Consider the following 12,650-nt stretch of genomic DNA (forward strand, 5'->3'; position numbering starts at 1 on the left):
TCAATAATTACGATTGTGTACTATCCGAGCAGTTATTTAGCCCGTTTCAATAATTAGTTTAGCATATAACAGAGAAGGCATAAACTCTTCATTCGAATTTAACCTTGAAGCTCAAAATCCGTATTACACAATGGAAAATATTTATTATTACACAAATCAACAAAATCTAACCTTGCTCGTGCAGAAACCAATATATCTTTCATACGCCAGAAATAACGAGATCTAATTAATGTGTTTATGAGTATATTATAAAAATTAAAAAATATGATCACCAGAACAACACAAATAGAACAGTATAACTTGAATACCATAGATAACGAACTCACAAATAAAACCCCCATCACACTTCCAGTGGACACCTAAAGTTAAAACCACAAATCTTTTAACAAAAAGCAATGAACAGATACATAATCACATGAACTGAACTACTAGGGGGAAAACAGAACTTGAAACATCATGTTTAACTCTATATCTAAAACTGCCTATGCATCTTAACAATTAAATTACTAACCTTGCACCATTCTCTATCTCACACCAATTATAGACTCTAAGCAAAGAATGCTATGATGCAATAATACAATGTCACAAAAATGAAAGAGAAAAATCAACAGATTCACCGCAATTGAACATTGATCATGACGTTGTCGGCAATGTATATATTATAATCACTGAAATATTTGATCACTGGAACAACTTTAATCGAACATATTTCTGAAATTTAACATAGCTCATGAATAACGCAGATGCAGAATTTACAGATTCCATCTCTCACCAGATATGATGATATCTAGGCAGCATTACATCACCAATTTCAATTTCCATTGAATCAAACACAAAAAAAAAAAAACCAAGATAAGTTAATACATTGCGAATAAAAACGAAAAAAGTAATCACCTGAGTACAATATAATTCTTGAGAAGCTTAATGATGCATGAATAAAATTGAGAAAAATCAGAGATCCATCAACCAGATCTTCAAATTCAAACAATCACCAGAGCCACTGAAATCTTACAACATACTTGCTATACCAATACAAATTACGGTTCTTGATCATTCCTTTAAGGTTGTTGATCCCAAATTTCAAGAAATCAAACAAATCACAGAATGAAATTGATAAAATTGGCAGATCTTGATGGATCAACAAATCACGTATGTAAAAAAGGAAACACAACAAAGATCCATACATATACCATGATAATTCTTATTATTCACCTTATGTATAATAGAATTTGTTCATACGGATAAAGGAATTTAAACAAAAATAAAAAATAAAAGAAACTACGTTTCCACGTTCATTCCGCTAAGAGGCCCAAAAAACGACGGATCGGGAGAGAGTATCAGATCTGAGGAATCAGATAAAAGAGACTACATTTCCACATTCCTGTCGCTTCGAGGCACCAAAAATCAACGGATCGGGAGTGTCAGATCTAAGGATTCCTCACTCAGACTCGCGCGGACACGGCTGGAACGGCAGCTGCAACAGCGGCGGGGCCGCGGAGGAAGGAGAGGAATCCAGTGGTCTGAGAGGCGTCCTGCTCGTCGAGGAACAGATCCTCAGGCACGCGGAAAGCACCGTGGAGGCAAACGGCGGCGACGCCGAGCATAAGAGCGGAGACGAGGACGGAGCCAACGCTTGTGAGGAACACGACGAAGACGGTGAGCCCGGAGAGGATAGCTAGGGTTTCAAAATCGGAGAAAGTTCGGCCAAGGATGACGAGAGGCTGGTCGGAGGGGCGGAAGAGGTATAGGAAGGTCCAGGAGGCGAGGAGGCCGGCGAGGAGGACAAGGGAGAAGGGATTGGTGAGGAGCGAGATCGCAAGGATCAGCGAAACGACAGCGTAGTAGTTAACGCGGAAGTATGAGAAGTTCTTGCGAACTCGGAGTGTGGCTTCAGAGAACGATTCCGGTTTGGAGAAGGCGGAGCGGTCAGCGAGCTCCGCCCAGGGGCGCCGCTGGTCAAGGCCATGGCGGAGGGAGGTGGAGAGGTGGTTGATGAAGGCGCGGAAGGCAGGGTTGTTGGCAGGGGCATCCGTCAACACCGCGCCGGGACCTCCTACGGCGGCGGGTTGGGAGTTGGAGATTGGGAGGACGGGAGGAGCGGTGGTAGCCATGTTTTTAGAGGGAGAAAGGGAGGGAACTGGTTTTAATCTTTAGAGAGAGAAAATATGAGAAGAAAGATAGAAGGAGTTTGTATTTATATTTATGCTTTGTTTGGTTGCTTAGTGGAGAAGGTTAGGAACGCATCACCGACGAAAAACGCAGTGCGTTTGAGGTCCTTCGTCGTCAGTCACACGTCGTTTGCCAAACGCGTTTGTGGAAAGAGGCACGATATATAGTTTTGAAAGTGGGAATTACCCCAACATTTTCTTTTTTTTTTGTTAGGTCAAAATCTCACAAATTATGTGGTTTTCTTTCACCCTCTTTCGATTGATGCGGTTCCTTAGAATACTATGCGAATGCTTCTTTTGATTCAGTGATTTTATTACAAGTTTAATTTCATAACTTTCATGTCAGCCTCAATCCTTTTTATTATGGTTGACTAGGAAAAACACGTAAATTCGTGCATCAAAAGTTTTATTAATATTCTCGTAATCTTACATTTTTCCTTCTTCCAAGGAGATGTAAATTTATGAGAGAATATCTAACCAGCTCTGCCAGATTTATATTTTCATAATCTTACATTTTTCCTTCTTTCATGGTATCAGAGCCGGTTAGATATTCTCTCATAAGTTTACATCTCCTGGAAGAGAAAATAAAAATAGAAAGATAAAATTCTGATGGAAGAAGGAGAAATGTAAGATTATGAGAATATAAATCTGGTAGAACCGGTTAGATATTCTCTCATAAGTTTACATCTCCTGGAAGAGAAAATAAAAACACAAAGATAAAATTTTGTACATAAAATGTTTTTAAGCCTTTAAATGATTATCGCATCTTTTAATAAATATTACTCAAGGCATCCGTAGATGCCTAGAAAGAAATTACTCCATAAAAACTTACTTCGATTCCAAAGAGAGGGGAAAGAGATATGAAATTCCTTGTTTATTTATGGTTGAAAATAGAGTATACAAGAGAGGAAAGGTGATGAGAGACAAGCGGAAGACAAGTAGAGAGAAGGCAGAGGTAGGAGAGAGGAGGATTAGGAGAGAGAGAGGGGTTCAGAGTTCTTGCCCAGCATAAGGGACTTAAAGACTCTTTTATAGAAAAACTTTGAAACCTGTAACTTGTTGAACCGGTTTTCAAGTAACGTGGTCTGTATTTGAACGTTGTGTGTTTTTACCCTTCAGTCTATTACCCAGTTATGAGTAAAATTACTGTGTCACAGGTAAGAACACTTTACTGTCCTCTTTTGGAGACTACTGTGGAAATCATGTCTTCGGGATCTTCCTCAAGTATTTGGTCTGAGTCTTCATTGTCAGAAGGGAAAGAAGATCCATGAGTTCCTTGTTTGTGGCTTCCTGTTTCTTCATAAATTTCTCTATATATTCTTTCTTTTTCAAATCTTTTAACCAGTATTGGACTGGCTTCTATAGGGAAAGAATGAAATTTGTTTCCCATAAACTTTTTCCAGTATATTTTGGTGTTTATGGTTTCTTTTAAAAGGATATATTCGGTATTATCTTTTCTGGAGAAATTCCAATTTGACCCTTCAACGTAAGCTTTCCAAAGTTGGTACTGGTATAGTTTTTCTTTGTTGAGTGATAAACCTTTCAAGAGACCGTGTTCTAGATGGACATGGGCCTCTGGATTTGATTCTGTGAATAGTTTTATGACATGTGTTGCCACACTATCAGGGGTTGTGGCGCTTTTTGGGGAAGAGGTGATTTGTAAACAGATATTGGTCATATATTCTAGTTGTATTTCATTTACTACTGAGTTTATCTCTTGGGTTAGAGAGTTGAATTTTTTGGTAGGTGGGATAAGAAGTGTTTGGAGACATCCTGCCTCTAATAATAGTGAAGGACATATGACTATGTCTCTATATAATTGATTTTTAAAGGTTTTTAAATCAATTTGAGCCTTTCTAAAAATGAATTTTATTTGGCATGTGCATTTTGTGGTTACTGTTTTGCAATAGTCCGAAGACTCTTGGCATGGTGTTTTTGTGTCAAAATAAGTCTGGGGTTTTACAAATAATCCATTGTAATTTTGTGTTTCTGCATGAACTTCAAACAAGAACTCTTGTATGACTTCGAATTTTCCAAGGAAAATGTTTGGGTTCATTTGTGGTGAGAAACTACAAGAGGCAACATAGGTTTGTGTTTGGGTTCTTGGTTCAAATGTCAACCCTGTTTTTATTTTCTCTTCCAGGAGATGTAAACTTATGAGAGAATATCTAATCGGCTCTGCCAGATTTATATTCTCATAAGTAGACCAAAATTGGTCTTGTTTTGCCTCAGAAAGGTCTTTGAAGGAAGTATAAACTCCTTTATTTGGCCCTGTAATTAGGGCATAATGTGTAAATCCTTTTCCAGAGGGAGAGGATGGTGAAGTTAACAAAACTCCTTTGTTATCTGCATTGCAGAAATTGTATAGTGCACTAATGATGCTTTGTTTCACCTTAGTGACTTGGTGTTCATTTTGAACTGTGTATTTTGGAATATTCCCTATATTGTCAATTAAAACATTTAATTTGACATTTGTGTTGTCTCTACCAGGAAAATGGTAGGTATTTGTGAGTATTGGCAATTCTTGTTTGCCATACTTTGTGTATTGTTCCACCACAAAGGGGGACTTGACTGGTTTAGGACCTGAAAATCCTTTCTTTGTGTTTTGTATAAATTCCATTTTGGAATATTTGTACCTGCAATATAAAAGCAAATGGGTTAAGCAATAAAATGTCTGAGCATTTGTAGTTGATACTCCAAAATTCTGATGTTAGCTTTGTAGGAGGTAAGTGTAGAATAATATTGGAAGGGATTTTGTTGGCATAATTCTGTTTTTCGTAGCCTTAGGCAGGATATCCTTCTTTGAAACCTTTTTATTTGTTTAGTGATTTTAATGGCAGGATTAGGGCTAAAGGCAGGACTAATCCCTAGTGGTTGTATTTGTATTCTGACCCGAAATCCAGGAAGGATTTCAGGATCTTGAATTTGAATACGCAAGATATTCATATATTATGACTGTATAGTCTCACTTTTGTATGATGTACCTGGAAAGGATATCAGCAAACATATTGTCAGATCCTTTAATATGTTCAAAATTTATCATTTTTCCAGAATTTATGTAGTCTCTAAAAAGTAGCCATCGTCTGTGATGTTCTTTGTCATTATTTATTTGGTTTTTTCCATAGGAAACGATTGCTTCACAATCAGTTCTAATGGTTATTTCTGGTTTATTTATCAAAAATAATTTAAATGCTTCTAAGGCGTGTATAATTGCATTGACCTCATAATCAGTGCTGGCCTGATAAACTTGTGGTTTCACAGTATATTTTCCAGAAACATATCTGCATATTTGTTCATTATCTTTTGACAAATATTTATTTTTCTTCCTTTTTAGGATAGCTCCCCATCTTACTTCACATCCATCACATTCAAGTACTAAGTAATCTGAATCTAATGGTAATTGTAAAGTAGGTAATTTATTTACCTTTTGTTTTATATCTTGAACCAATTTTATATCTTCAGAATTAAACTTTCTTTCTCCTTTTAGCGAAGTTTTATTGTATAAAGGGGCAGTGTATTTTCCCAAATTTGGGATAAAACTCCTGGCATAATTTAAGAGTCCTAAAAAAGATCTTAGGGTTTTTATGTCTTCCATTTTATCAGGAAAGTCTTTAATTTTCTTAGAAATGTGAGGTTGGAGTTTTATGGTTCCATTACCTATTTCTGTTCCAAGAAATTCTATGAAATTTTTACAAATTTCCATTTTTCCTTTTGATATAATTAAGCCATATCTTTCGAGTTTGTATAATACTTGTTTCAAATGGAGATAATGATCTTCTTTTGTTTTGGAAAAAACTAGTATATCGTTTATATAGACACATGTAAAAGTTTTGCAGTCATTGAAAATGTTATCCATTTTTCTTTGAAAAATTGCAGGAGCATTTTTAAGACCAAAAGGCATTACATGCCATTCGTATAACCCTTCAGAACAAGAGAATGCTGTCCATTTTATGGATTCTGGTTCCATTTTTACTTGATGGAATCCACTTTTGAGATCAACTTTTGAAAACCATTTTGCATTTTGAATACGATTTATAAGAATTTCTTTAGACGGAATTGTATATCCATCTTCAACTGTATTATGGTTTAAACGTTTATAATTGTAAACCATTCTAGATTTACCTCTTTTTTGTTCGGAAGATTTATTTACTATGAAAGCAGGACTCCTTTGAGGACTTTCACTTGGAGCTATTACTTTTAGTTTCAGAAGGTGGTCAATATGCATTCGACATTCTTCCTGCTCCCAATTATTGAACTGTATATCTTTAGTCTTTATAATTAAATCAGGGTTGATTATGTTTAATTTACAAGTAATAGGATCATGATCCCAAAATTTTGTAGGATCTTCTCCTATTATACTAGTTTTATTTAACCTATCCAAAATCTGTTGGATATTATCAAAAGTGATTGTTTTGGATATCTTTATGGATGAAAAAGAATCCATAGTGTCATCTGGACAGTAATCTATGAATTCCAAATCTTCTTTCATATAATCACATTTTTTTGAGGATTTGGTGCTTGTACATGAACATTCATCAGAGGATTGTTTTGTATAGCTGTCTCCACTAATTATGGGTGACATTTGTGTTTTATCACTAATAATGACATAATCTTTGTTTATAGTGATTGTTCTATTATGGCCTAAAATAAAATCTAAACCAATAATCATGCTTTGTTTTGAAGGGACTAAATTTTCTACATGCATGGTTTTAAGGTGTATTTTTTGGTCAAATAGGTCACAATTTGTACTAAATTGAAGAGAAATATTGTTTATTTCTTCATCGTTTATCATTACTACTCCAGACATAGTTCTTGTTTTTTGTATATGTTTACTTTTAGTAATCATATATGAAGGTACTTTTGTTTTGCAGACGACTGTCTCAGAGCATCCTGTGTCTAAGAGGGCCTGTATAATTTCTTCTTTAGCAGGGTTTTTGTTTTGTTTTGGAAAATTTAATTTTACTAACACTTTAACAGATATTAGTTGTTTTTCATTGCAAACTAATGGGATACATTCTGTGGTTCCTATCATGTTATTTCGTATGTTTTTTGAGATGATACTTGTTCCAGAATCTTGGATTATTTGTTCTAGAAGAAGAATTTTTTCTTCAAGGTTATTTATTCTGGTTTCTAAAATTGAAGTCCTAGTATCAATTATGTTTTTATCTTTTATGTTTTCTTTTTGTTCTAAAAAAATTGGTATTTCTTGTATTTTTAGATGTGTTGTAATACATTTTATACAAAAATTTTTGTAGCATAAAGGACAATGAGCCCTTTGTGATTTATGAAAATATCTATCACAATACTGGCAGGGAATAGATGTTGGTCCTGAAAAGTATTGTAATGTATGAGAACATATATTTGTTTCAGTTATATTCATTAGATAATATCCAGAATCATCTAATATTTCGCCCAATTCATTATATTTGTCGTTTAATTCGAAATCATATTCTTTAGGGTAAATTTGGATAAATTCATTATTTGTGAAGTCATTTATTAAGTCATAATTTTTGGGTTGTTTTTCTAAATTAATTTCATCATTGTATTCTGTTATACTAACTATTGATAATATTTCAGAATCAGTAGATACATCTTCGTCGATTGGAAGAAGATTCATGTGGCAAGATTTGATGAGCTCTGCTTCTTTTGTATAAAGATTTGCTATGTTTGGACAATCTCTTGAGAAATGTCCAGTTTGGCTACAAGCATAACATTTTAATGTTTGTTTGTATTTATTTTCTCTAAATTTTCTAACGTGCCTGTCAGGTTTTAGAGTGGGTTTCCTAGAATTTGAGGATCTTATAGTATAAGTTTTTTCTAGAATTGGTAGGTCTTTGTACAGTCGATTGAGACTTATGACTATAAAGTTGGCTATGTCTAGGTTTTCTTCTGGGCATATATTTTTTATTTTGATTGTATTGTTGTGGAGTGTATATTTGTTTACAAATTCCAGAATCAGAATTTTTGTTTTTGTATTGCAATATGTGTACAAGTGTCTTCCATTACTTTCATAATATATTGTATTCTTATTGAGAGGTTATTTAACATGGGAGTTACCTCATCATTTTTTCAGGATTCTTTGATTCTCTGGCCTAATTTTCCTGGAAGTTTGAGAAACATTTTTTCTCCAACACTTATATCATGAAAACATCCGGCTATGGAGGCATACATGAGATAATCTTGTAAAAATTCTTTAATTTTTCCAAAATATGTTATAGACAACCTTTCTAGATGTCCTAAATAAATTTGTTGTCTGAGTGTATTCCCATCATTTGCAGATTGAGAAGTGAGTAATCTTTGTATTAGAGAGCAGAAATTATAAATGTTAGGACCTGGTTCGATCACTAATTTATTTAATTCTGTTGGGTAATTTTTTTTAAAAGATTCCCAACATGCTCTGGCTATATCACCTAAGTAGGTTTCTCCTTTGACAATCATGTCTTGTGAAGACTGAACTTCTTTTTCGTAATGGATACCATAATCATGGATTACAGTAGCAGTCCATTGTTCAATGTATGTTGGTAATAACTGAGGGTCAATTCCTCCTATGTTTAATAAAAGATTTGGCAATGGGAAATTTGGTTCTATTGGGAGCCTCTTTCCATGTGTTGTATAGTGATTATCTGTAAAAGTAACATTTGTTGGGGATTCTCTGGGTATGAATCCAGTAGAATAACTTTGTGTACCAACATGTTCTAACTGATAACTGTTGGGGTTCACTGATCCTACACTTGTATTGACAAAACCTATTGTAGATAAAGGTTCTGATATTACTGAAGAGTTATCTTCTTTTCCTAAATGCAGGCTATCAAGAAAATTATTTATGATATCGTCTGTTTCATCGTAAATATTTTCAATATTTTTGTTTGTAGAGGGATCCAAAGATCCTTGTCTATACATGGCTATAATTGTCTGATGATGATTCCATTCCTCATCAGTTATTTCATCATTTTCATCTTCTTCGTATTGTATGATATTCATCATGGAAATGTGTTCGTTATCAGGAATGGCTGAAGTGCTATGCCTATTTTCAGCTAACCTATCTTGTTCTAAGTCAAGTCGTGGTATATTTGTGTAATCTACAAAACTTAGACTAAGTCCTCTAGACCTGTTATGTAAAATAACAAATGAAGGGGCTGTAATTGGGTTATTTTCTTCTCTGGGTAAATGTGTTTGCCATAAATGTCCTTCATTTCTTCTTGTGAAGGCCTGGGCTGGTAAGAATTGTGTACCATAAGAGCTAATGGCTTCTTCTAATGGTCTAGTGTTTATTCTATACATAGAAGAAATATGATTACTTATTCTTCCTATGAAGGTTATGTCTAAATGTAGATTTTCACCCATCCAGTTGGGTCCAAAACCTATCGTTTATACTTCTAAGTTTATATGATTTATAAAATCTTGTAAAGTTAATGTGAAATTTGGAGCAAGATAAATAAGGGAAAAGGGTTGATTTAAATCTACTTCTAAAATCCCTATTACACTTTGTGAATCATTATTCTGAAATCTTGAATCGTGTAGAACTATCAAAGCTCTAGCTCCAATCATATGTCTGGCTAAGGATCTGACTCCAATGGTAATTAATCCCATGTGGACATATCTTCCTTGTTGATTTTGTAATTGTCTTCCTGTTTGTGGAGATATTAGAGGGATTATCTCATAGGTGTTGACAGGGTGATGAAAATCTTCTATTCTCCTATATCGATAGAGGCTTGTTCGTTCAGAACTTAACCACCCTATGTTGTATAACTGTCTAGGATTTAGAGAATCTATCCTTGAGTTAGATCCTATATCTGTATTTTGTTGTATATCTACTAAATCTTCTAATCTTCTAATGTTAGTAGTTCTTTGTCTATTTAAAAATCTATCTAAGATTCCTGGATGTTGTATAAGATTTTGACTTCTAGTCTGATGTTCCCTTAATCTTCTGGGGGTTCCGGGGAATCTTTGTGTGCTACTAAGTTCTGTTGTACTATTCATATTAATATTATCAGTTTCTGTTTGTGTAGACGTATTGGTTTTGGTTTTTTATAACCTACCGGAGGAGAGTTTGTAATTTTTTCAACAACAGTTAGGGCTGATTTGTAGTTGGAGCCTAGAAATGGCTGTATGTTATCCATTAAAGAAAATTTTAAAACAAAAAAACAAGAAAGCAGTGTAGTGGCAGGAAAACAACAGTAAGTAGGCAAAGCGGAAAAGCAGTAGTAGGAGATAAAAGGCAGGAATCTACGGAATACACTGTAGAGTAATACTTATAAAAGAATATAAATAATCATAAGGCTCAAAAACTCTTTTTTTTTTTTTGAGATAGTAGTCTTTTGATTGTTTCTAGTCAGATCTGAGAACAAAATTTACAAAAGCATATAAACAAGAAAATATATATGTAAAGAGTGTCGCAATATGCAAAGTATTCCTCAACCAAGATTCTGGTTGAGGAATGGAAGAAGAAGAAAGTGTAAATTCGTGCATCAAAAGTTTTATTATATTAAAAAATAATACAGTTTTAAGAAAATATATACTTTTATAAATAAATTTTAAAAATAGTATGTAATAATTATTTTTAATTGAAAAATTTATGTAATAATTTTAAGTAAAAAATTATGCAATTCCAATGTTATAAAATACAAATATTTTTTAATTTGTTAAAGAATATAATTCTCTAATTAAAACAATACAGCTAAAATAATTGTCAACAATATAATGTTAGCAGATATACTAATTTATTAAAGATGATACCAAAAGTTATTAAACAGTAAAAATTAAGTGTTTATTTTATTTTATTTTTGTTACAAGACGAATAGAGACCGAGTTTAGTTTTTATACAATAACAGAACAAGCATGACGTTTATTATAAACGAGTATGAAATTCATGTTGCAATAAAATAATATTCATACATTTACTTTGTACCTCATGCTCTCTTACGCAATGTAGCAACGTTGTAAATGTCTAAATTGTTCAAGATTTAAATTTATGATTGTAAAATTTAAAAATATGTGTTTGATGACGTTATTGAAAATGAATTTTAAGGTCCAGAAAACACAATTTTTAATTGTGTAGTTTGAAAATTCGAATTTGTATCTCAAGTTAAGTTATTCATAATATATTTTTAAATTTTTAGGTTCCGAATCCGAGTTAATAATTTGAAAATATAGTGCTTCTGAGAATGAATTGATAGATTAAACAATTTAAAAATATATTTTAAATTTTATAATTTAAAATGCATCTTTGTATTAAATCTTGTTATATAACATAAAATAAATTTTGGATTGTGTAATTCAAAATATGTATATAACTATTTTAAATGATATAATTTGTATTATTTTCTTAAAATTTTACATTTTATAATATATTTTCACATTTTGTAATATAAATTTGTATCATCTTGGTCGTTCATGGACCTAACCCGAGACATGAAAGTCTTTGAATCTAGGTTTCTTTGTTACTAATTGATATTTATTAAGATATTTTTTATATAACAGATATTTTAGTCAGTTTGTTATTGTATTTGTAATTGTTATTGTATTTGTAATTGTTTTGCCTATAAATAAGAGATTAACCCTCAGGGTAAGGAGAAAACTATTTTTTCTGACCTTAGTGTGTTCTTAATTTCACATTAAGTCAGAAGTATTCTTAAAATTTTGTTTTCGGTAAAAAATATTTAACTTTTTGCCAGAACAAAATTATATTTTTAAATTTTGAATTATACGATTTAAAATAATTTTTCAGATTATAATTTGAAATGTTTTTAACTTAGGAATAAATTGGACTTTCTTACCCACCATAAGCATAGAAAGAAATGGATGAAGGCAATAAAAGTGTTGGATATTGGGCTCCCTTTCTATGTGGAGAAAATGTCCAAAACTTGAGAAGCTCATGTCTCACTTAATCTAGTAGAGATGAGGCTGCAAGATAAATAGAGAGGCAGAACAATAGAGTCAGAACACACTGAAAATCCTAGCACAGGGAGAGGTAGAGGGAAATTATGTTCACGTTTTTCACAGAGCTGCCACCGTAAAATCGACGCTGCGGATTTGTTCACCGTTGGATCGGGCTGAAATGTTTACAGCAGGTTTGGAACTCATTGTTCTTCATTCTGACCGGTCGGATCGTTGATACGAGGTCTGAGTTGGGAGATATTAATTTTATAGGTTTTTCTTGTCTTGCTCTTCTATATTTTGAAAGCTTTGTTGCTTTGCTATTTGGTTGGGTGTTGGCACTCATTTGTGTTGTTGATTGAAACTCTTCATAATGGAGCTATTTCTTTTGTCTGGATGACTCAGGTTTTTACCTTGATTTGAGGGATTTTCCACATTAAAAATCTTGGTGCCTTTATTTGTGCCTGTGGTGATTTATTAGGGTTACTTTTTGATTATTGCTCCTCATGTATTCTTACAAGTTAAGAAAAATTATAATTATATCCGTTGCTGCTTATGTGGTATATTGTTTGTGTTGTTGTTTTTTCCATAATAAAAGAAATACCT

At 33.1% G+C, this 12,650-nt stretch overlaps 1 protein-coding gene across 1 annotated transcript; it reads right to left on the reverse strand.

Annotated features, from left to right (window-relative positions):
• Nucleotides 1–1,019: 1,019 nt before the first annotated feature.
• Nucleotides 1,020–2,304, reverse strand: LOC114167258 (PRA1 family protein B4-like). Its single transcript, XM_028052284.1, has one exon. The coding sequence runs from the start codon at nt 2,109–2,111 to the stop codon at nt 1,443–1,445; it is 669 nt and encodes a 222-aa protein (XP_027908085.1). The 5' UTR covers nt 2,112–2,304; the 3' UTR covers nt 1,020–1,442.
• Between the last annotated feature and the right edge of the window lie 10,346 nt (nt 2,305–12,650).

The sequence above is a fragment of the Vigna unguiculata genome, chromosome 10 (genome assembly GCF_004118075.2).
Source record: "Vigna unguiculata cultivar IT97K-499-35 chromosome 10, ASM411807v1, whole genome shotgun sequence".
NCBI lineage: Eukaryota > Viridiplantae > Streptophyta > Magnoliopsida > Fabales > Fabaceae > Vigna > Vigna unguiculata.